The sequence below is a fragment of the Myotis daubentonii genome, chromosome 4, assembly GCF_963259705.1.
Source record: "Myotis daubentonii chromosome 4, mMyoDau2.1, whole genome shotgun sequence".
NCBI lineage: Eukaryota > Metazoa > Chordata > Mammalia > Chiroptera > Vespertilionidae > Myotis > Myotis daubentonii.
This window is the reverse complement of record NC_081843.1, coordinates 4096011-4121645: the sequence shown is the minus strand read 5'-3', so window position 1 is coordinate 4121645 and position 25635 is coordinate 4096011. Positions and strand designations below refer to the sequence as shown.

Sequence of the window (25635 nt, the reverse complement as noted above, 5' to 3'; positions counted from 1 at the left end):
ATCCAAAGGCAACAAAATCTCGGACATATGCCGAAGCAATTTCTTCACCGAAACAGCTCCTAGGGCACTTGAAACTAAAGAGAAAATGAACAAATGGGACTACATCAAAATAAAAAGCTTCTGCACAGCAAAAGAAACCATCAACAAAACAACAAGAAAACCCACTATGTGGGAAAACATATTTGCCAATGTCATATCTGATAAGGGTCTAATCTCCAAAATTTATAGGGAACTCATACAACTTAACAAAAGGAAGATAAACAATCCAATCAAAAAATGGGCAAAGGACCTAAATAGACACCTTTCAAAAGAGGACATTCAGAAAGCCAAGAGACATATGAAAACATGCTCAAAGTCACTAATCATCCGAGAGATGCAAATCAAAACAACAATGAGGTACCATCTCACACCTGTCAGACTGGCTATCATCAACAAATCAACAAACGACAAGTGCTGGAGAGGATGTGGAGAAAAAGGAACACTTGTGCACTGCTGGTGGGAATGAAGACTGGTGCAGCCACTATGGAAGACAGTATGGAGTTTCCTCAAAAAACTGAAAATGGAACTCCCATTTGACCCTGTGATCCCACTTCTAGGAATATATCCCAAGAAACCAGAAACACCAATCAGAAAGGATATATGCACCCCTATGTTCATAGCAGCACAATTCACCATAGCTAAGATCTGGAAACAGCCTAAGTGCCCATCAGTAGATGAATGGATTAGAAAACTGTGGTACATCTACACGATGGAATACTATGCTGCTCTAAAAAGAAGGAACTCTTACCATTTGCAATGGCATGGATGGAACTGGAGAGCATTATGCTAAGTGAAATAAGCCAGTCAATGAAGGAAAAACACCACATGATCTCACTCATTCATGGATAATAGAGACCATTATAAACTTTTGAACAATAAGAGATACAGAGGCAGAGCTGCCTCAAACAGATTGTCAAACTGCAGCGGGAAGGCTGGGGAGGTTTGGGGGACAGGAGGTAGGGGGGGTAAGAGATCAACCAAAGGACTTGTATGCATGCATATAAGCATAACCAATGGACATAAGACACTGGGGGTTAGGGGAGGCTAGGGGACTGTCTAGGGCGGGGGGGAAAAATGGACACATATGCAATACCCTTTGTATTACTTTAAGCAATTAAAAAAAAAGGCAAAAAAAAAAAAAAAACAGAACTCTATGACTTAAGAGAAAAAAATGTATACAAGTAATCCAGATATCAGAACTTTTTGGTAGGGATTCTAAAGTTACTATGGTTAATATAGCTAATAAATTTAAAAATAAAACATTTTTTTAGAGAGAAATGAAAAATTTCAGAATTGAGAAATATTTTTAAAGCAATTCAAGAGAAAGGCCCCATGACCTAATAATTTCAAAATATATAAGCAAAAAGGAAATTTTAATATTATTTTAATATGTATAACCTTTTAAGTATTGATGACACCTAGTTGAAAATGTCATACCACCCTCAACAACTAATAGAATAAGTAGGTAAAAAATAGTAAGAACATAGGAGATTTGGAAAACATGAGGTTAACCAACTTGGCCTAGGTGACATTCATAGGACACCACAAGCAAATGCTACAGAATACAATCTTACATATGCACATGGAACATTTATCAAAATACTCTATAAACCAGCAATAAACAATTCTCAAAATTTCACACTGACATTATAAAGTGTATGCTCTTATTCAAGGAAATTAAAATAGAAAGCAACAACAGAAAGATAACAATTCCCAGATGTTTGGAAGGTAAGTAATATACTTATAAAAATCCCATGTATCCATGAAGAAATCAGAATGGAAATTACAGAATATTTTGGGTAACCCAGAGTAGCCTGTAAGAGACTAATTTATTAGAATATTTCTGGTGTATACTTCAAAAATTATTGAGATTTTGCATTCTTCAGCTTCAATGGTGCTTTTTTATAATAAAAAATGTTTTGAGATGTCACCTACTCTAAAGGACTCTCAAATCCATTGAGAAACAAAAAAAGATTGAAAAAAATACACTGCTGAATAAATATATGTGTATAAAAAGAGGGGGCACTGGAGAGATACCCACCAAACTTCTAATGATTTTTATTTCTGGGAGGAAGAGTAGAGAAACTGAGTTAAGAATGTGAGGGTAAGTGAAGAATGGGAACTTTTATAATAATTCTAAATAGCCTAAGTCTTCTATACAGCATTCCTCAGTGAGTCGGGCAACGTTTTTATCTAAGCAATCCAATATAATAAAGAGGCGATATGCAAATTGACTCTCGCACAAGATGGCCGACCCCATGTGGTCAAAAGATAGCCACCAGAAGATTGCCAGCAGGGGAGGGCAGTTGTGGGCAACCAGGCCTGCAGGGGAGGGCAGTTAGGGGTGACCAGGCTGGCAAGGGAGGGAGGCCAGTTGGGGGGGACCGGGCCTGAAGGGGATGGCAATTAGGGGTGACCGGGCCAGCAGGGGAGGGCCATTGGGGGCAACGAGGCTGGCAGGGGAGGGCAGTTGGGGGCGATCGGGCTGGCAGGGGAGCAGTTAGGTGTTGATCGGGCTGGCAGGGGAGTGGTTAGAGGGTGATCAGGCTGGCAGGCAGAAGTGGTTAGGGGCAATCAGGCAGGCAGGCAGGCGAGCGGTTGGGAACCAGCAGTCCCGGATTGTGAGATCCCTGTGGGATCAGGCCTAAACTGGCAGTCAGGCATCCCCCGAGGGGTCTCATTTGGTGAGGGTGCAGGCTGGGCTGAGGGACACCCCCCCGCAGTGCATGAATTTTATGCACCGGGCCTCTAGTGTTTGAAATAACTAACGACTTTGTATGCATCCAGAATGAAGATGCATGCCTATGCTGTCCCTTTGAATACCTTTGACACACCATCATAGACCCCTGGAGTTATACTTACCAAGGTTTAAACAACAGAATGAGAAACAAGGAATACTGAGTATCACAGAATTGGATGATAATCTAGAATAAAATAAATTGATCATCTAGTTTTTAACTACTACTACTGGCTTTGAGATCTAGGAAAATATATTTTTATGTGAATTAACTCTCAAGTTTAACCAGCCATGTTATTATATACTTAGGAGATTATCACCTGGTTATGATGATATCGTACAATGTTTTACTTGGAAGATTATGCCCAGTGAAAAGGTTGCAAGTGTGTCTTCACTGAAACAATTTAATAATGCTTTTTTCCCCCCAGAAAACCTTAATTTCTAACCTTTAAAATTGTAGTGTAAATCTCTTTTCACAGTTTCAACGATATCCTTCACCACAACACTTTTGGAAGGCACAAAAGCCAACTCCCACACACCAGAAGAAGGGACTTTTCTGAGGAACATAGGCAACTCATCAACAGGCTTCGGAGAGTAACTGAAGGGCCCAGTCTTCTCTCTATACGAAAACCTGCGTGTTAACAGAAGCACGCCAACAAACAGGACAGTCAGGATGAGCTCTGCAACCAGAGCAGTGCACTGCCGGCGCTAGGAGAGGAAAAGGATACTGTTAGCGGAAGGGTATATTAACTTTGCAAATGACTGGTTATTTGATATTAATAGGCTCTTCATAAAAGAAGATACAGATGGCAAAAAAAAAAAAAAAAAGGCTCAGTATACTAGTACACCAGCCGCAGTTTCCTGGACTGTTTCTCTCTCCTATGAGTCATTCTGGTGTTCTTTCACTCTTTGAGGACCCCACATATGTGCAAGAGATAACCCTGCTCCAGAACAGGAAATTGCCACAGTATGAATGAAATGCAGTGCCTGGGCTGTCAGATGATTTCTGTGATCATCTCTTAGATGTTGCAATCCTATCTAATAAAGAGGGAATATGCATATTGACCATCACTCCGCCACAAAGATGGTGGTGCCCAGTCCTCTCAGTCCTGAGAGGGCGGCCGCTGAGAGTGGGCAGCCTGAGAGGCCTGAAGGAATGCTTGCTTTGTCACTGTGGCGATGAGGCAAGTGTTCCACCCTGGCCACGGAGGGCCTCTGGGCAGTGGGCACGGAGCGGCCAGGAGGGTGGGGGGGAGAGAAACACTTGCATTGTCGCCCCAGTGACAAGGCAAGTGATCCGCACCTGGCCACAGAGGGCCTCTGGTTGGGGAGGGCAGTTGGGGGCCATGAGGCCAGCAGGGGAGGGCATTTGGGGGCAATCAGGCCAGCAAAGGGGGGGCAGTTGGGGACAAGCAGGCCAGTGTGAGGGGTCAGTTGGGAACGAGCAGGCTGGTAGGGGGGGCAGTTGGGGGCGAGCAGGCCAGTATGCAGAGTGGTTAGGGGCGATTGGGCAGGCAGGCAGGTGAGCAGTTAGGAGCCAGTGGTCCCAGATTGTGAGAGGGATGTCCAACTGCTGGTTTAGGCCCAATCCCACAGGGACATCCCCTGGCAGTCGGACATCCCCCAAGGGGTCCCAGATTGGAGAGGGTGCAGGCCAGGCTGAGGGACACCCCGCCCCCATGCACAAATTTCATGCACCGGGCCACTAGTAATCCTATAAATAGCTCAGCTTACCTTCAAAGTAAAATTCTTCCACAGAAGAACCATAAATTTGTTCAACCCCAACAAATCCATTCTTCAACTCTAAGAAGGAAGTAAAGTTTTTTTTAAAATAAGATTATCTAAAAAAAAGGTAAATTTTAGACAATTACTTAAATTTGAAATACTTAATTTTCTCATCAGTCTTAAAGGATGACAACAGAAACAAAAAGCATTTGAAATATTTGAGAAGTTGTTTCTCCTTACATTTTTCTTAAAATATATTTTTATTGATTTCAGAGAGGAGAGGGATAGAAAGATAGAAACATCAATGATGAGAAAGAATCATTGAGCGGCTGCCCCCTACTGGGGATCGAGCCCGCAACCCAGGCATGTGCCCTTGACTGGAATCGAACCTGGGACCCTTCAGTCCACAGGCCGATGCTCTATCCACTGAGCCAAACCAGCTAGGGCTCTCCTTACAGTTTTAATTTACTCAGCATCTATTAAGCTTCTAATAATGTACAAAACTTCAAGCACAAAAAATGATCAGTGAGTTACTGATGCAAGTTTCCAAGTAAATTTGTCCAGTAGCTTTTCCAATTCTTATCAAAATACTAATTCAGAAACAATACAAAGCAAATCATCATCATAGAAAAAAAGCAAATAACAAGAACAAACATAAAATAACATCACACCTGTACGCCCAACATGCCACTCAGCAATTTGTGAGATTGGAAATACCTACATTAACATTACTAATGGGAGCAGATTCATTCTTACATTTAATGAATATTTTCTGAATATCTACTATGTGCCACGTTAATTGTGGGTGCACAATGGGAAACAAAACAAAGAAACCCTTCCCTCATGGTGTGGGTGGGTGGCACGGTAGGTTATTATAACCCATATGTAAGAACAGACTGTCTAGATTGATTTCCTAGCTCTACCAGTAACTGTGTGACCTTGAACACTTGACTCCAATTTTGGGGGGCTACCAGGAAGAGAGCTGAAATTCGGGGCCAAGAAGGGAAGGCATATCTTATGAATAAGAATGAATGTGAAGGGCACTGGCCAAATTTCAAGTAATTTCGATCTTTGATACCAAATGAAGGTGATCCCAGATCACAAATGCCTACAAGTGCCTGGCATAAAAAAGAACTCTACTCTGGAGAAAAATAATACCATCCTAAAATCAACTATTCCTACAAGCAATTTTTCTGAATCTGGGCCAAAATTATCAGAAGCAAAATTTAAAATAACTATGCTTACCATTTTCTTTATATTGAATTTATTGAGGTGACACTGGTTAATAAAATTATACAGGTTTCAGGCACACAATACTACAACACATCATCTATACACTGTATTTTGTGTTCACCACCCCAAGTCAAGTCTTCAGCCATCACCATTTATCCCCCAATATACCCTCCTCCTCCCATGCCCCCAGCTCTCCACCCCACCACTGGAAATGCCCACACTGTTGTTCATGTCTGAGTTTTTTTTCTTTTTTTCGCTCAATCCTTCCACCATCACCCCCCACCAACTCCCCAATAATTCTCAGCTACTGTGGAAAGCAGTATGTGGAGTGACCTCAAAAAGTTAAAAATGGCCAAAACCGGTTTGGCTCAGTGGATAGAGCATCAGTCTGTGGACTGAAGGGTTCCAGGTTCGATTCCGGTCAAGGGCATGTACCTTGGTTGTGGGCATATCCCCAGTAGGAGATGTGCAGGAGGCAGCTGATCGATGTTTCTCTCTCATCGATGTTTCTAACTCTCTATCTCTCTCCCTTCCTCTCTGTAAAAAATCAATAAAATATATATATTTTTTAAAAAAGTTAAAAATGGAACTGCCTTATGACCCAGCAATTCCACTTCTAGGAATTTATCCCAAAAACCCAAAACACTAATTAGAAAGAATATATGCATTCCTAAGTTCATGCAACATTACTTGCTATACACAAGATTTGGAAGCAGCCCAAGTGCTCATCATGGATGAATGAAAAAAAAATCTGTGGTACAGCCCTGACTGGTAGCTCAGTGGTTAGAGCATTGTCCTGTGCACCAAAGGGTCGAATGTTCGGTTCCTGGTCAAGAGCACATCCCTAGGTTGCAGGTTCAATCCCTAGTTAGGATGTATGTGGTAAACAATCAGTTGATGTATTTCCCTCACTTGGATGCTTCTCTTTCTCTCTCGCTCTTTTTCTCTCCCTTCCTCCCTTCTACTCTCTCTAAAATCAATGGAAAAAATATCCTCAGGTGGTCTACTAGCAACAATCCATAGACAAGACACCATTATGAAAGCCCCACAGCGTGGCTGAGCTGAGTGGGTGGCCCCATCTGGCCAAGGAGCTCAGTGGGCAGTTCTGATTGATTTGGGTCCACAGTCAGAGAGCCCAAGGCCATAGAGCCTGTTTCATGACCCAACCTATGCAGGCTAGCAAATTCATTTGACCATTATGGAATACAGTATGGAGATTCCTCAAAAAATTAAAAATAGATCTACCAATGACGCAGCAATTCCACTTGCAGCATATATAACTGAAGGTTAAAGTTATCTCAGAAAGTCATCTGCACTCGCACGGCCATGTTCACTGCAGCATTACTTACATTAGCCAAGGCAGGGAAAGCCTATGTGGAATATCAATCAGCCATTGAAGGGAAATGCTGTCATTTTCAACAACATGTATAACCCTTGAGGGCATTATGCTAAGTGAAATAAGTCAGACAAAGACAAATGTGTGATATCATTTACAGGAGGAATCTAAAAGGCTGAATTCATAGAAACAGAACATAGACTGGCAGTTGCCAGGGGTGGGGAACATGGGTGAAAGTGGTAAAAAAGTGCTAACTTCCTGTTATAAGATTAATAAATAATGGTGAGTATAGTTAATTATACTGTATTGTGTGTTTAAAAGTTGCCAAGGAAGTAAATCTAAAAGTTCTCATCACACACAAAAAATTGTAACTATGTGAGGAATATATGTGTTAAATTTATTTTGGAAATCATCTTGTAATATATACATACCTCAAATCATTACATTGTATACCTTAAATTTATACAATATTATATGTCAACCAGAGGCCTGGTGCACAAATTCGTGCATGGGGTTGGGGGTGAAGGACCGCAGGAGGTTGGCCGGCCACAGGAGGTTGGCTGTGGGAGCGCACTGACCACCAGGGGGCAGCTCCTACGTTAAGCTCCCTGGTGGTCAGTACGCATCATAGCAACCAGTCGTGCTGGTCATTCGGTCATAACGGTCGCTTAGGCTTTTAAATATATCTATTATATCTATTAAATCTGGGGGGAAATATAGTCAAAAATTACAGGAAACATTTTAAAAAATGGATTACAGTCCTCAAGAGACACCTCAACGACAGAAGATACACAGATAACAAATAAGTATATAAAAAATGCTCTATATCAGCAGTCACCAACCAGTGGTCCGTGGACCACTGGTGGCCCATGAGGTCCGAAAAGTTGGCAACTGCTGCTCTATATCATGTCATCAAGGAAATGAAAATTAAAACAACAACAAGATACCATGTCACGACTATCAGAATGGCCAAAATCTAAAGCCCTGACATCAATGCTGGCAAATATTTGGAGCAACAGAAGCTCTCATATATTGCTGGTAGGACTGTAACCTGTATAGCCACTTGGGAAGACAGGTTAATGGTTTCCCATAAAACTAAACAAACTCTTACCACACAGTCTGGCAAACATGCTCCTTGGTATTTACCCAAAGGAGTTGAAAACTTATGTCCATATAAAACCTGCACAGGGATGCTTATAACATCTTCAGTCATAGTTGCCAAAACTTATAGGCAATCAAGATGTTCCTCAGCAGGTGATGGATGAATAACTGTGGTCCATCCGGACAGTGAAATATTACTCAGCACTAAAAAGAAATGAGCTGGATATAAAAAATGGCGGTAGAGTAAGCCGATGTTACACAAACATGCTCCCAGGACAAAACTGGAATTACAACTAAAATACAAAAAAACCTTCCAGAATAATCAACTGAAGACTGCCTGGAGAGAACCCTGATAATCAGGGACTAAAAGTGGAGACCACATAGAGACTGGTAGGAGGGACAGATGTGTGAAAGGGCTGGCCAGTTCCCACAAACAGCAGCTAAAGTTCCGGAGAGGTATCTCAGCTCTGGGGGGTTGCCACTGAGAACTCTGGGGTCTAATCCCCAAGCTGGGCCCCCCAGCAGAGAGCACCGGAACTGAGAAAGGTGCCCACATAACATTTGGCTGTGAAAAGCAGTGGGGTTGCTGTCTGCCAGGGAGAGATGACTGGAAATTTAGGCACCCTCTTAAATGACCAACACACAAAATTCTGTGTGCAAACATTCACCTTGTGCTCCAGCAGAGGGAGGGCAGAGAAGACTGGAGCTGTGTGAGCAGAAGCCAGGGTTGGGGGCTCTGGAGTTAGAGCTCAGAAGGCAGATGCCCCAGTTTCCTATGCTGAGTCATTCCCTCACACTGCAGAGATCATTTTTCTCACCCTGACATGACCTATTCAGGGGGTCTTACCTGGGGGAGAGATAGTCAACCTACTGGAAAACAACTTGCCCCATGGTGTGGAGTTTCTGAGGCTCACTAAGAAACTGAGATTAACAATTAGCTTCCAGGCAGAAGCAACTGCCCCACTCTGTTGGCAGAACTCACACCGTACCTGTGGATGATTGCCTGAAAGCTACTGAAGACTAAATCAAATCAGTCTGCAGGCAGAGGCGGGCTCTGGAGGCCTTCAGTCTTTGCCTGATCTAATTAGTCAGAAACAGCTTATGACACTGTCCTTCACTAGAAACTGAGAGACATAGCAGATCTACCTAATACATAGTCACAAACTCAAACAGGCAGCCAAAATGAGGAGACAAAGAAACAACCACTAATGAAAGAACGAGAGAATTATCTAGAAGAAGAGATAAATGAAATGGAGATAAGAAATTTATCTGATATAAAGTTCAGAATAATGATGGTAAAGATGCTCAACAGTATGAGAAAAGACATAGTAACTATGAAAACAGAAATAAAGAACATTATAGCACAAATAAAGAACACACTGGAAAGGACAGCAGAAATTGGAAGCTGAGGATCGGATCAGTGATTTAGAAAAGAGAATTCTAGAAAAGGTCACTCAATCAGAAAACTAAAAGGGAAAAAAACAATTAAAAAACAGGAGGACAGCTTAAGAGAACTGTGAGACAACATGAAACATAATAATATTCTCATAGTAGGTGTGCCAGAAGAGACAGAAAGGGAGAAAGGGAAAGAGAATGTGTTTAAAGAAATAATGGCAGAAAACTTCCCAAATCTGGTGAAGGAAAAAGTCACACAAGTTCAGGAGGCACAGAGAATCCCCAAGCTAGAAGAACCCAAACCAGCCCATGCCCAGACACATCATAATTAAAATGCCAAAAAGTAAAGAAAAACCATCTTAAAAGCAGTGAGAGAAAAGCAAACTATTACCTACAAAGGAGTTTCTGATGATAAATCAGAAACTCTACAGGCTGAAGGGAATAGCGTGAAGTACTCAAGGTAATGGAAAGCAAGGATATGAAATTAAGATTACTATATCCAGTAAGGCTTTCATTCAAAATAGATGGTAAAATAAAGAGCTTCCGAGGCGGGCGGGGGGAGGGGGGGGCTAAATGAGTTCATCACCACCAAGCCAGCAATACAAGAAATACTAAAGGGACTGAAATAATAAGAAAATGAAATAGAGAGAGAAACCTAGGCATACAAATTAAAATGGCAATAAATAAGTACCTATCAATTACAGCCTTAAATGTAAATGTATTAAATGCTTCAATCAAAAGACATACAGTAGCTGAATGGATACAAAAACATGACCCAACTACTAGGTGTACCAGTTAATAATGTGGATTTTGTAATCAAAGAAAACATGATAATTTCAAGAGAAACATCAAAAGTGATTTATTCAAAGTAATGTCCATCGCTAGCTACAGATTTCTCCCATCTTTCAGGTAATTTGTGGATACTGTCCCAATAGAACTTTTCTTGTTTTGAGGCAAACCATTCAGAGACCCAATTTTCCACTTCTTCGTACGTTTTGAAGTGCTGCTCAGAAAGTGTGCATCCCATCGATCGAAACAAGTGGTAATCTGAAGAAGCAAGGTCTGGTGAATATGGCAGATGGGTTAATACTTCCCAGGCAAGATCTTTTAACGTGTTTTTAACTGGTTTTTAAGTGTGTGATGGTGCATCATCATGAAGCAAAATTACTTTGCTGTGTCTTCTGGCCCATTTTGGTCATTTTATGATCAAAGCATGGTTCAAAATGATTATTTGTTGTTGGTAGCAATCAGTATTAATGGCTTCACCTGGTTTTAGAAGCTCATAATACAGCACACCTTCCTGATCCCACCAAACGCAGAGCATTGTCTTCTTTCCAAAGTGATTTGGCCTTGAAGTCAATGTTGATGGTTGACCTGGATCAACCCATGATTTTGTGCATTTGGGATTCTCAAAATAAAACCACTTTTCATCTCCAATCACAATTCAATGCAAAAAGGACTTTCTTTCATGCTGTTGAAGCAACATTTTACTGATGACTTTTTGGTTTTCCATTTGTCTTTCATTCAGTTGATGTGGCACTCATTTTCCTTCCTTTAAAATCTTTCCTTCCCATTGCTTGTAAATGATTGGAAATTGTTTACTGAGCAACGTTTAATCTTTCTGCAAGTTGTTTTTGAGTTTAACACACATCTTCATCCAATAATGCTTATAATTGTTGGTCTTCAAACTTTTTCGGTTGACCTGGATGTTCTTTCTCTTTCACTTTTAAAGCATTTAAACCTGCGTTCACAAGTATCTTGAGATGGAGCATGTTCACCATAAGCTTCCCAAAGTATATGATAACATTCAGCAACACTTTTCTTCAAAATAAAGTAATGAATTAAAACTTCCCACAAATGTTCTTTTTTGGGCATGAAATTTGACATTTTTTAAAAAATATATATATTTTATTGAGTTTTTACAGAGAAGAAGGGAGAGGGACAGAGAGTCAGAAACATCAATGAGAGAGAAACATCGACCAGTTGCCTCCTGCACACTCCCCACTGGGGATGTGCCCACAACCAAGGTACATGCCCTTGACCGGAATTGAACCTGGGACCTTCCAGTCCGCAGGCCGACGCTCTATCCACTGAGCCAAACCGGTCAGGGCGAAATTTGACATTTTAAGCATGAAAGTATCTATGATGTTAACACCTTCAGCAAATTTAACATATGAAGTTTTGAAGCTTGCTGTCAATACAACAAAATAGCATACATATCAAATCGCATATATATCCACATATGTGTAACTCCATCTATTGAAAAAAATCTGCATTATTAACCAGTACACCTAGTATTACAGTTATGAAGTAGCAATGAAAATAATTTTATGGTTGGGTCACAACATGAGGAACTGTATTTAAAGGGCCAGAAGGTTGAGAACTACTGAATTAGACCTAAACAGGCACTTTTCTAAAGTGGACATACAGATGACCAAGAGACCTATGAAAAAATGTTTCACAGTCACTGATCATCAGAGATGCAAATTAAAATGACAATGAGGTACCACTGTCAGGAATGGCTACCATTAACGAATCAACAAATGGCAAGTGCTGGTGAGGATGTGGAGAAAAGGGAACACTCGTGCATTGCTGGTGGGAATGCAGACTGGTGCAGCCATTATGGAAAACAGTATGGAGTTTCCTCAAAAAATTAAATATGGAACTACCATTTGACCCAGTAATCCCACTTCTAGAAATATATCCTAAGAAACCCAAAACACCAATCAGAAAGAATGTATGCACCTCTATGTTCATAGTAGCACAATTTACAATAGCTAAGACCTGGAAACAGCCCAAGTGCCCATCAGTAGATGAGTGGATAAAAAAGCTGTGGTACATTTATACCATGGAATACTATGCAGCAGTAAAAAAGAAGGATCTCTTACCCTTTGAGACAGCATGGAGGGACCTGGAGAGTATTATGCTAAGTGAAATAAGTCAGTCAGAGAAAGACAAGTATCACATGATCTCACTCATATGTGAGAAGAAACTGATGAACGGAGTGGATCCAGAGATTATGGAAGCATGGAACAGTGTGTGTAATCTAGGAGGAAAGGTGGGGGAAGGTAGGTGGGTGGGAGTTAATCAATCAACAACCTTGTATGCATATATGCATAACTCATAGACACAGACAGTAGGGTGGTAAAGGTCTGGGATGATGGTGGGCTGGCAGGGATCAATGGGGGCAAAAAGGGGACATATGTAATACTTTTAATAAAGATTTTAAAAAGTGAGCTATCAAGCCATATGAAGACAACTGAGGAACCTTAATTGCTTCTGACTAAGTGACAGAAGCCAATCAAAAGGCTATACACTGTGATTCTTACTATCTGACATTTTGAAAAAGGCAAAGCTATGGAAATAGTAACTGCATCAGTGGTTGCCAGGGTTTGGGGGTGGGAAGAGGAATAAATAGGTGGCACTCAGAGCAGTGAACCGACTCTGTATGACACTGTAATGATGGATGTATGTCATTATACACTTGCCAAAACCCACCCAATGTACACCACCAAGGGTGACCTAATGTCAACTATGGTCTGGGTGATTTTGATCACGTTCAACTGCGAAGGACGTACCACTGTGGTGAGGGAGTGGTGTGAGGGAGGCTGGGCATATGCAAGAGGAAGCGGTATGTGAAAAATTTCTATACCTTCCCCTCAACTTTGCTGTGAACTTAAACTGCTCTGAAATGTAAAATCTTTAAAAAAACACTGAAAAAACTCAACATTATATGGCATCAGAGAAATGCAAATTAAAACAAAATGAGATACCTCATCAGTGTATACACCTGGGAGGGTTTGGGAAGGTTCTGCCCACGTGGTTTTCAGCTAGGAGATTCTGCCCCCCACAGACACTTAACACTAAGAAAGTGGAAACAGACAGGATGCTTACGAATCACGTGTCCATCAGGAGATGAATGGATAAAGAAAACGGAATTCAACGAAATCCTCTTCATGGTTCAAAGAGGACAAGACAAATACTGTACTTTCATGGGAGGATGATACATTGTAAAAGGGGAAAGTTTCAAAACAGTTTATGTGATTGTAAAAATATAAATATATATGTGAGCATGTATGGAGAAGACAAATGGGAGGATATACACAGTTTCTTGACAGCCTTTGTCTCTCAGGAGGGAAATGGGAGACTTACAATATTCTCCAATATGTACTAGCGTGTGCATGATGTTTGAATTGTGTAAAATGCTTCTGTGTCATTTCTAATTGTTTCTTCAGGTGGGGTGAATAAATAATCACCTGATGCATAAGATGGAGAACTTTTTTCTCTTGTCTGCCTGTTACTGGAAATTGCCTGCCTAAGGGCTATGGGTGTATCCCAAACCAATAAAAGGTTGGCGAGGCCTGAGCACCAGTGGAAGTCCTTCCCCTTGAGTTGGACTTGCCCGCCTGGACCCCCAATATTTCCAAATTGTCTCTTGTCTTGTCTCTTTCATTTGCATGCGGCCCCTCTTCCAGACCCTGAGCCCTGAACCATGCCGGACACGGGACGTGGGGGGACAAACATACATAAACGTTTACACACCACATGACCACAGATTCCTTCGTTGTTATTGTTATTGTGTTAATTGTTGACTATCCTGCACCCACTAAGGATGTGCCTATCATTTTACTTTTTATCCAATCCCAGGGGTCTCTCCGCTTTGCTCTCTCCCACCTCCTCCTCTATCACCAATAGGTTTCATATAACCCACCTTCGTCTCCTCCTCGGATTGATTTGCAGAACAAAGTGAAAAGCCGCCACCCTCCAGAGCACTGTTGAGATTCTGCTTCCCGGAAACTGTGGAGACTTTGGCTCAAATAAACTCACCAACATTCTTTACAGGTTGGAACGTTTTTATGTGAACACGTGTATGAGGGGTCTTGTCCAAAGGGTAATGGAAACCGCACTTACCAGACAGCAAAACAGTCTCCTCCTAGACACTGCAGAGCGTGAAAGGCAACAAATGCAAACCGAGTTTGAAGGAAAGAATAAATAAGGGGGGAATTGTGAGAATAAACAAGTAATCTTTTCTGTCAAAGAAGGGGGTGTAGGCAGCTGCCATTTTGGCTCCATGACTGCAGCTCCCCTGGGGGCCACCATTTTGAAACGGCAAAACTCAACCCCTCCCTTTTTCCTTTAAAGTAGCCAATCGTGCAAGACTGGGAGGAGCCTAGGCTCTGACCAATCAAGAGTGAGGGACAGATGATGTGTCAGGTGTGGACCACCCCCTGCTACTCCCAGCCCCGCCCCCTGCACCTCCTGCAGGAGGAGCTGCCTTGCTCTCCCGCTCCCAGTGTCCTGCCAGGATCCCTGGTTTGGGGCTCACCTTCTTTCCAGCACAAGGACATCTGCCTGGATTGTCTCCTGGAGAGGGAACAAACTGCAGCCCCCTGATGTCTGCTCAATTTCAGCCCAAACATCCTACTCCCTCCCTTATTATGTAGCAAGAGCTAGGGCATAAAAGGGGAGACTGCCCTTGGCTTTTCTGTCCTTGTGATGAGCTGTAGGGCGTGGCTATGGGGTTAAGCCTCAGACTGACCTGTCAGCAAAGTCACAAACAAGTCCCAGCTTAGAGGGCACAGTCCTCTTAGCATAATTAGGCTTGACCTTATGACACTCCCTCCTATCTGGGTAGCTAATGGGCTGAGGGAGGTGCAGCAAGTGCTGCCAAAACAAGTGAAACTCACAAGAACATTGCTACTATGGTGACCAGTACCTTGTTTACCTCTGGCTATAAAATAAAGGCTCAGCTTGCAGTCTGGGTCCCTCTCTGTAGCCTTAGCCAGGCACAGGAGATCCACCTAGTAGACCCAGCTTATTCTCTTTGTCTGTCTTTTCTTTAATTCTTCGCCACCCTGTCTCAGGCTCACCGAACCATTGGCTGTGCTGGCCCAGCACATGTGACACCCAACGCAGGGCCTGAGTTCGGGGGAACTACAATTGCAAGGTGAAAGGACGCTCCAGTGAAGCAAGTGCAAAAAGCAAAAAGTAAGGGGAGGAGTGAAGTTTAGTAGCAGCTTGGTGTAAAACACGGGCAATTAAGACTGTCCAAATCTGAGGACTATAAAGAAACATCAGACCCTCCAGAAGGAAATCCGACAGCACCAGCCTCGCATCAACATCTTCACATCGACAGCATCTTCGAGAGGAGCCAGAGCATCGTCACCCACAGCAGCAGCCTGAATGCCGAGACCATCCCACAGAGGCTCACCGACCTGTAGCAGCTGTGGGGCCTCCTCATTGAGGAGACAGAGAAGTGGCACTGGTGGCTGGAGGAGGTACAGGGGACCCAGAGAAGCTCCGTGTCCCTGCATTCAAAAGACTGAGAGCTGCCCCGATGGTAGCGATGCAGAAGAAGAAAATGAAGGCTATGCAAGGGACCAAGGGTGCTGACTAGCTATGGTGAGCTGCCAGTTTTCTGTAAAGTCTTACTCGGACAAATCTGAGGACTCTGAGTAGATAACCTTCATTTTGTAGCTGAAATGTTAACATGCCTATAGTTTGATTTCTCTCATTGCTGTGTCGCATTGGCACTGTTTTGTTACTGTTTTAATAGCCAAAGTTTTGTTCTTGATGCTCAAGTTTTAAAATGTTAAAATGTTCTGTAGTTTAGGTTTTGCATTGGCATTGGCATTGTTTTATTAGTCAGAGCTTTGTTCTTGATGTGTAAGTTTTACTGTAGTAGCTTAAAAATAAAAGAAGGGAGAGATGTAGGAAGCAGCCATAGAGTTAAGCCTCGGACTGACCTGTTGGCAAAGCCACAAACAAGTCCCAGCTTAGAGGGCACAGCCCTCTTAGCATAATTAGGCTTGACCTTATGACACTCCCTAGATCAGGGGTGGGCAACCCCTGGCACGCATGCCAAACATGGCACGCCAGTAACTTTTGCTGGCACGCAAAACCCTCTCTTATAATCTTCCATTTACAATTTTTGTGAACATTTGGATGACTTAAATGTTAAATTACAAGGAACTGGCAAGACACTTGATGTTATGTTTGGTTACATAAAGGCTTTCGAAAAGAAATTGGAAATCTTTAAGAGGGATGTGGATTGTGAGAGATTTAGATATTTCCCAAACCTCAAGAGCCATATCAAAGACCTCCCAAAAGATGACAGAACAGACTGTCAAAGCCTTCAAAAGCTGTTTTTAAACATCATCAAGTCAACTACTGAGCAGTTCTTCTCAAGATTTGTGAAATTCAGAAAACTGGAAGAGATAGCAAAATTCATGAGGTTTCCAGACAGCATGAAACTGGAGGAACTAAACTTACAAGTGTTTTCATGGATAGACATGGCTGACTTTAAAATGCACTTGATTAAATTTCAGAGTAGCTCAATTTGGAAGCAAAATTTATTGACCTTAGAGTTGACTTGGAAAACATTGGGAAAAAAGCGATTAGAGACAGGAGTACCAGAGAGAAGTGTCAAAAACGAACTATTGAGGACTCGGAATGCCATTCCAGAAATTTTTTTGTTTAAAAAACTTTGCAACAGCATTACTCTCCATGTTTTCATCCACATACGCTTGTGAATCTTTGTTCTCAGTGATGAATTTTGTTAAGTCTCATAATGGGAGTAGCCTGACGGATAAAAGTAGTAGCTCGTGCATATCTCTGAAGGTCAGAGAATAAAACCTGATGTAAAATCTCTGTCATCAGTGATGCAGCAGCAAAAGTCCCACTGATAATATCAAACAGAGTCATAAAGTTTTGTCAGACTATCAGTGTACATGTATACATTAAAAAATAATGTATTTTTCATCATCATATACTGTGTTTTTGTCGCTCAAATGAATTTTATTATTTCTTCAAGGTTCTTCACATACGTACACCTTAAGAGATATCAAGTAAGCGTAACATGTTCTCAAAAAATTAGGGTTGGCACACAGAAGAATTTTGAGTCAGAGATTTTGCTGGTTTTGGCACGCACTCACAAAAAGGTAGCCCACCCCTGCCCTAGATCTTACCTGGGTAGCTAATGGGCTGAGGGAGATGCAGCCAAGTGCTGCCAAAACAAGTGAAACTCACAAGAACATTGCAACTATGGTGACCAGTACCTTGTTTACCTCTGGCTAAAAAATAAAGGCTCAGCTTGCAGTCTGGGTCCCCCTCTGTGGCCTCAGCCAGGCATAGGAGATCCACTAGACCCAGCTTATTCTCTTTGTCTGTCCCAGCACAATGAGCAATGCCTGGCCCTTTCCCTTCATGGAAAGTAAAATAAACTCCCTCTGGCTATATCTCTCTCTTCCCTCAGGTGTGAATTCCTTCATAACCTGCTTCACCAGCCAAAACCCTGGTAATATGAAACTCTTTTTAAATGCCCTCTTCCCTGGCCTGGCCAGTGTGGCTCAGTTCGTTGACCATGGTCTCCTGCACCGAAAAGGTCACCTGTTCCATTCCTGGGCAGGGGACTTCCCCACGTTTCAGATTTGGTCCCTGGTCGGGTGCGTTTCAAAGGCAACTGATTGATGTTCCTCTCTCTCCCTTTCCCTTACATGATGTGGGGTCTTTGGGGGGATGAGTCATGAGGGGGGAGCCCCCACGAAGGGATTAGCGCCCTCAGAGAACAGACCAGAGAGCCCCCCCTCCTGCCCGCGAGGACGCCAGCATCCTCCCTGAACCCTCACAGCCCTCGGCAGGCACCGCGCCCCGCGGAGCCAGGGCGGGACTCCCAGCCTCCGGCCGGCGAGGCGGGAAGCTCCCGTTTCCAGTCGTCCCGCTGGCACCGGCCACACAGCCCCAGCTACCAGGGCGGTCACTCAGACCCACCCAAACTGCTGCCTCCGAAACCGCGGCAGCACCCGCGGGCGCCTGCGGGAGGAAGGCTCCCAGGGGAGTCTCAGGACCGCTGCCCAGGCAGAGGACCCGGGGGTGGGAGTAACCCAAGGGCGGGAGGTCTGGACACTCACCCCGCAGGCCTCGCAACCGCAACTGCCTCCGCCTCCGCCTCCGCCTCCGCCGCCACTGCTGCGCGCGAGCCTCTTCCCAACGCCCTGCCCAACCGCACCGCGTCCCCCGGGCCAGCTTCTCGCGGGAGCCGCGGGGACGCCCTCCAGCCCAGGCGCATCGCCTCCGCTCCGCCCTCCCGGACACGCCCCTCCGCTCCGCCCTCCAGGACACGCCCCTCCGCTCCGCCCCTCCCGGACACGCCCTCCCGGACACACCCCTCCGCTCCGCCCTCCCGGACACGCCCCTCCGCTCCGCCCTCCAGGACACGCCCCTCCGCTCCGCCCTCCCGGACACGCCCCTCCGCTCCGCCCCTCCCCGACACGCCCCCTCCCAGCACGTGTCCCTCCCCACCCCCCACATCCCTCAGGCCTTGCGCCCGTGCCCTTGCACTCGCTGCCGGGCCGCCGCCGGCCACTCGGCTGACCCACCTGCAAACCCTCCTCCTGCTCCCCGAGTCCGCAGACGCTCCTCTGGGCCGACCCCGCCCCAACGGCACCTCCACCTCCGGTGCACCTACAGGCTGGGTCACAGGTTCCGAATGCTGACCCTGCTGTCGGGTGTCCCGTGACTGCCTCGCGGTGCCAGGAGCTGGGCTCTGGGAGCCACAGGTCAAGCTGTCAGAGAGGGCGCTGGAGGACGCGGCTGGACGAGGGCCTCCGCTGTTGCTTCAGGCGTTTGCCCTGGGATCCTCTTGTGCAGCCTGAGGACGCTCGCCTCACTCACCTCCCCCCACCCCATTAAGTGTGGCTTCCCACCAGCCTGCCAGCCACCCCAGAACTGTGTATCCTGTTTGCCAGCCCAGGCTGGCCCTGAGGGCATTTCCTGCTGCTGGCAGGTGTGAAACAGGCCTGGCCCAGGGCCAGTCAACATCCCCACCTTCTCTTCAGATTTGTTTCTTCCTTGGGTCATTTCCATAGCCTTAGGCTTAGGGCATGCTCTTTAGGTGCCTCCTTATAGCTAACCCTGTGAAAGTGCTCAGCAGAGGACCTGATGCATAATATTTTTTGTTTCTTGCTGGAAGATGAAGAGGTGAGCTGGGCGCAGGGAGGGACAGTGGGAGGGGCTACCAGAGGAAGGGAATGTCTTCAAGGGTCAGTGAGGAAGCCAACTGGGAGACTAGATGCAAGAGCTACTAAGTAGCTTCTCTCCCCCTTTGAAACGCGGCTAGCACGGGAAACAAATTTTACAATTACAGAAATTGCTTTTGGGAGACCAATGGTAGTATGGGAATGGGACTCACAGGAAGTTATATTAAACTAAAAACAATAGAACAGAGAATACCTGTTGGATATCATCTTGTACTGTAAGACTGAGACAATGAAAACCTTGAACAAACCATCCCAAAATAGAGCAGTTTCATGGACTCTTTCCATCTTGCAATTCAACAAGGCTCATCCCACTTGTCTGCTCACCTGCCCATATTTTGGAGAAATGATTAGACTGCCATTGTTCATGGGGACTCCAGCTGTCCAAACAAGAATCAGAAGGGCTCTCTACCTCTCTCTCCACCTCATTTCTGAGAGCTCAGGTGCTCTTTTCTTCTTAATCAGAGGTAGGAAGGGTAGAAAGGAAAACATCCTATTTTCAAAGACTGTTTTTGCTTTATGTTCTTGGACTCTACGTGGTCTTCGTGCAAACATCATCTTACAAATATAAAATCTTGGTCTGAGTTTTGGAAATAACCCAATTTACCCCTTAAACTTTGCTATTTGTTTTAATTAGATTATTTGGGGGTATAAACTTGGTGAGTATGTGTGTGTATGTATGTATGTGTGTATGCATGGGAAATATGCTTTGTTCCAGGCATAATGCTTCTCTTACCCATAACTCAACTTAAAAATAAATCTCATGGTCTTCCAGCTGTCCCATCTAACAGCGCCATCATTTCTGGATGTTTCTGTTCAAACACTCAGAATTCTCAGAAATAGGTTGTTCCCACCTTGATGAACGCTGGTCTTACATATTTCTAGGAGAGAGAGCATGAATTTCAGCACATGTCTTTAGATTTGCACATGCTGGCTTCACAGGCCCCCCATGTAAGTCTACAAAGAAGGGACATATGGTCCTTTGGGGGACTCTTTATTACATAAGCATATTTACGCCAACATCTTCACACGCACAGGAATGCCCCTCTACGTATCCAGGTGTAGCAGAGAGAGGCCTAAGAAGACAGGCCTCGGGTTGGAACTGAATCTCAGGGCACCTCCTCGTTGCCATCAAGTCCATTGTTCTCTAGGTTGGCAAAGGTCAGGAAGACTTGTTCCAGCGTTATCTGACTGACAGAATAATCTTCTAAATTGAATTGCTCTTTTGCTTCCTCCAAAACACCAAACACCTTCAATGACAGAAAAGTGCAATCACCATCGCTGTCCTCCCCTCCGGCCCCAACCCAAATGCGCCTCTCCTCCCCTCCCAGCCGCTGCGAAGTTCACGTGGGGAAAAGGCACAGAGGGGAGGGGAGGACATGGGAGGACATCGTAACTGAGAACCTGCCCTGACCGGTTTGGCTCAGTAGATAGAGTGTGGCCTGCGGACTGAAGGGTCCCAGGTTCGATTCCAGTCAAGGGCATGTACCTTGGTTGCTGGCACATCCCCAGTAGGAGGTGTGCAGGAGGCAGCTGGTCGATGTTTCTCTCTCATCGATGTCTCTAACTCTCTAACTCTCTCCCTTCCTCTCTGTAAAAAATCAATAAAATATATATTTTTAAAAAATAACTGAGAACCTGAAAGGAAGCAGTTCTCTGTCCCCGTTCTGTTGATGGACATGGACTAACAATGGGACTTAGGAAGCAGAAATTGAAGCAATTAAAATCTAGGTTGTCTGAAGAGTAACCTGCAGTCTCTGCTCCTATATCTTCACAGTTTTGAATGTTTTTTTTACATTAACAGAGCTATTACTACAGGTTTAGAACAGAAATGAAGTAATGCACTCAAAAGAAAGAAGCCTTAATGTTGGATTTTCTGCTAGTGTATATGCCTCTGCTTTTTTTTAAAACACCAAACTTTAACATGTCAAAAACATCCAAAGGAATGACTGATGGGTTACTGAAGCTTCTTTTCATGCCAGCAGAGCGAGAACCAAGAATTCTGAAAGTTGAAGCAATGACTTCTTTGGATACATAAAAACAATGTATTAAAAGCATGTCATAAAATGCAGGAAAGGGAGACATGTCACCTAATAATTAGAGCCAAAACATGCTGCAGACTTGACTGTCCTGACTGGAGGGGAGAGAGAGAAATTCCTTCAAGCGTTCACAGCCCCTGGCAAGGGAGCTGCTTCAGCCAAAAAAAGGTACAGACACGGCCTGGTGGTTTTGTGTTTGTTTTTTAATTTTCATATAGTGACAGCTTTACTGTGAACTTGACCTTACAAAGTTAGAATAGCAATTACACTTAAAATTATCTCATTAGAAAGTTTAAATATGACATTATCGATATGCCCTTTCTGAAATTCCAGGAGATATTTATTGCTACCTATTTTTTCACCTGGCTATATTCTTATTTTCTTACCCACCATTTGCAGGACTGGAAGCATCTGCCTGGCCAGGCAGATTGGCAAAGTGAATATTTTTACTAGTTTCTATTACTCCATTTTCTGAATGTAAGACCTTAGATAGCAGAGTGTGGTTTTTCCTCATCCGTGTAATGCACTGGTTATTAAAATAAGATGAAGCTGCATTCATTCCACGGATCCATCATGTACCTACTCTATGCTACAGTGAGGTCTCCAGTCTCTTGGCTGTCACCAGAGTTATGCATCTGAGACACCCTTTCCTTTCTCACCTTTTGAGATGGTCCCGGGGTGAGTCATTTCACCCAAGTGGTATCATCTCCTGGGGGCTCGGTTTAGGGGGCCCCCATGCTCGGTTGCCTGCACAAGCTGCACATCTACTTTGTGTTGGGCACTGGGGCATGCAATTTATGATGTGATCCAGTTGGCTCTTCCAAACTCTGCAAGGAGGGCCTCTCATGCCCACCCCATCACCTTCAGAGAGTGAAGCTCAGAAAGGTGGTGACCTGTCCCAGGTCACACAGCTGTTGAGACACCAAGTCAGGGTTTCTCATTTCCAGGTCTGGGGCCTCCATGTTCTCATCACACCACATCTGTGGCTCCTCGGCCCCTTCCAATCCGTGTAGGCAGCAGCTTTCCTTATCACCCACCCTGACCTTGGGGTCCTTGATTCCCAGCACAAAAGAGCAACTTGAACATCAGTCTGTGGTTAGCTGAATAATGACCTCCATCAGTGTCCATGTCCTAATCCCTGAACCTGTGAATATGTCACCTTAGATAGCAAAAGGGACTTACAGATAGATTAAGCAGAAGCTCTTGAGATGGGAAGATTGTCTTGGATTATTTGGGTGACTTCAATGTTACCACAAGTCCTTAGAAGGAGGAGGCAGGACCAGAGAGAGATGGAGGAAGGGGCCACAAGCCAAGGAGTGTGGGCGACCTTGAGAAGCTGGAAAAAGCAAGGACACAAATTCTCCCCTGGAGCCTCCAGATGGACTCAGACCTGTTAACACTTTGATTTCAGCTGCAGAATAAATCTGTGATGTTTAGAAAGGAAAATTAGCCCTACCCAGTTTGGCTCAATGGATAGAGCATCAGCCTGCAGACCCCAAGGGTTTGATTCCCGTCAAGGGCACGTACCTCAGTTACAGGCTCCTTCCCGGCCCAGGCCCTGGTCAGGGCATGTGCAGGAGGCAACCAATTGATGTGTTTCTCTCACATTGATGTTTCTCTCTGTCTTTCCCTCTCTCTACCAATCTCCCTAAAAATCAATGGGAAAATATCCTTGGGTGATTCACAAAACAAAACAAAAAGAAAAATTGAAGTTGAAGCTGGATTTAAACCCTTGCTGCGCTATATACTATCAGTTATAATCATGGGAAAGTTACATTTTTTCCCATTTAAAGAATGAGGATGTCACCTTTACCTCATTAAATTTCTGAAACATGAAAGTATAATCATGAGGACTTCAGATAAAACTTCCTCACCTTAAATGGCAACCTGTCATTGCTATTTTTGAAGTCATGATCAAATACACTAGCAGCCAGCACATGAATAGACTTTTCATACTAAATGTCTTCTCAAAACATGTTTCTGAAGAAAGGCCTCAACTGTAGACAGAAAATTCTAAGTAAGTCATCATATAATGCAAAATATCTAATGATTATTCCTACTATACCATGAATACCATAATCCTGTCATAACATTATACATTTTAGAACATTATTCAAATACTAGTAGCCCAGTGCACGAAATTCATGCACATTGAAAGGTAATTAATTAGTGGAAATATTTTAATATTGCTATTTGCCCTTTCTCTATAGAAGTGTGAGAGAGGAAAAGAAATTAGAAAAATGTATATGAAAATAATATATAAATTTATTTATTTTTAAAATATATTTTATTATTTTTTTACAGAGAGGAAGGGAGAGGGATAGAGAGTTAGAAACATCGATGAGAAAGAAACATCGATCAGCTGCCTCCTGCACACTCCCCACTGGGTATGTGCCCACAACCAAGGTACATGCCCTTGACCGGAATCAAACCTGAGACTGTAGAGTCTGCAGGCCGACGCTCTATCCACTGAGCCAAACTGGTTAGGGCTAATATATAAATTTATTAATAAATAGAGAACCTCTCTGGAGATCAAGACCAGAACTTGGCTGGAGGTACTTGAGGTAGGAGAACCAAGATGGCAGCATAGGTTAACGCTGGAGTTTGCTGCTTTGAACAACTACTTCAAAAGTGAAACCAAAAAACGGAAGGGACATCACCCAGAACCACAGGAACGCTGGCTGAGTGGAAGTCCTACAACTAGGAGGAAAGAGAAACGCACACGGACACTCAGAGGAGGCGCAGTGCTGAAGTCAAATTCTGAGGTGCGGAGTGCGCGGAGCGGGCTGGCGGCGGAGGGCGCGGTTGTTGTTTTCAATCGGGAGGGAGTCGCAGACTCTGAGCACCAGATACAGGCGAGTCTTTAGGGACCCAGACTCAAACGGGAGAAGCGGGACTGTCTGGCTTCGGTCAGAGCGAGTGCAGCTTTCTCTCCGAGCTTTGCAGCGGGTGCTGGGACTCAGAGAGGCAGAGCCCCTTGGGACAGGACTGAGAGCCGCCATAACTGCTCTCTCCGGCCCACCCTGTTGATCCTGTGCGACCCGCCCCGCCCAAGCCCTGCACAGAGGCATTTGCCGGACAGCCTCAGGCAAAGGCTAGATTAGCACCTCCCTAGAGGACAGAAGTTCTCTCACTGCTGACACAGCTGATTCTCATAGCCACTTGGCCTGGAGGTCAAACCCTCCCTGGAATTAGCTACAACAATCAAGATTTAACTATAAGACTGCAAACAAAGACCACTAGGGGGTGCACCAAGGAAGCATAACAAAATGCGGAGACAAAGAAACAGGACAAAATTGTCAATGGAAGATATAGAGTTCAGAACCACACTTTTAAGGTCTCTCAAGAACTGTTTAGAAGCTGCCGATAAACTTAATGAGATCTACATGAAAACTAATAAGACCCTCGATCTTATATTGGGGAACCAACTAGAAATTAAACATACACGGAATGAAATAACGAATATTATACAGACGCCCGACAGCAGACCAGAGGAGCGCAAGAATCAAGTCAATGATTTGAAATGCGAGGAAGCAAAAAACATCCAACCGGAAAAGCAAAATGAAAAAAGAATCCAAAAATGCGACGATAGTGTAAGGAGCCTCTGGGACAGCTTCAAGCGTACCAACATCAGAATTATAGGGGTGCCAGAAGATGAGAGAGAGCAAGATATTGAAAACCTATTTGAAGAAATAATGACAGAAAACTTCCCCCACCTGGTGAAAGAAATAGACTTACAGGTCCAAGAAGCGCGGAGAACCCCAAACAAAAGGAATCCAAAGAGGACCACACCAAGACACATCATAATTAAAATGCCAAGAGCAAAAGATAAAGAGAGAATCTTAAAAACAGCAAGAGAAAGAAACTCAGTTACCTACAAGGGAATACCCATACGACTGTCAGCTGATTTCTCAACAGAAACTTTGCAGGCCAGAAGGGAGTGGCAAGAAATATTCAAAGTGATGAATACCAAGAACCTACAACCAAGATTACTTT

The 25635-nt window shown here is 44.1% G+C and overlaps 1 protein-coding gene across 1 annotated transcript in view; it reads right to left on the bottom strand.

Moving 5' to 3' along the window:
• LOC132232543 (phospholipid-transporting ATPase ABCA3-like) overlaps positions 1–18617 on the bottom strand; it is a 204655-nt gene extending 186038 nt beyond the window's left edge. The window contains exons 1-3 of the mRNA XM_059691927.1: positions 18476–18617; positions 4511–4579; positions 3223–3484 (exon numbers count right to left, since the gene is read on the bottom strand). Coding sequence (XP_059547910.1) covers positions 3223–3484; positions 4511–4570 — 322 coding nt within the window. The 5' untranslated portion in view covers positions 4571–4579; positions 18476–18617. The remainder of the gene's footprint in view (positions 1–3222; positions 3485–4510; positions 4580–18475) is intronic.
• Positions 18618–25635: the final 7018 nt, after the last annotated feature.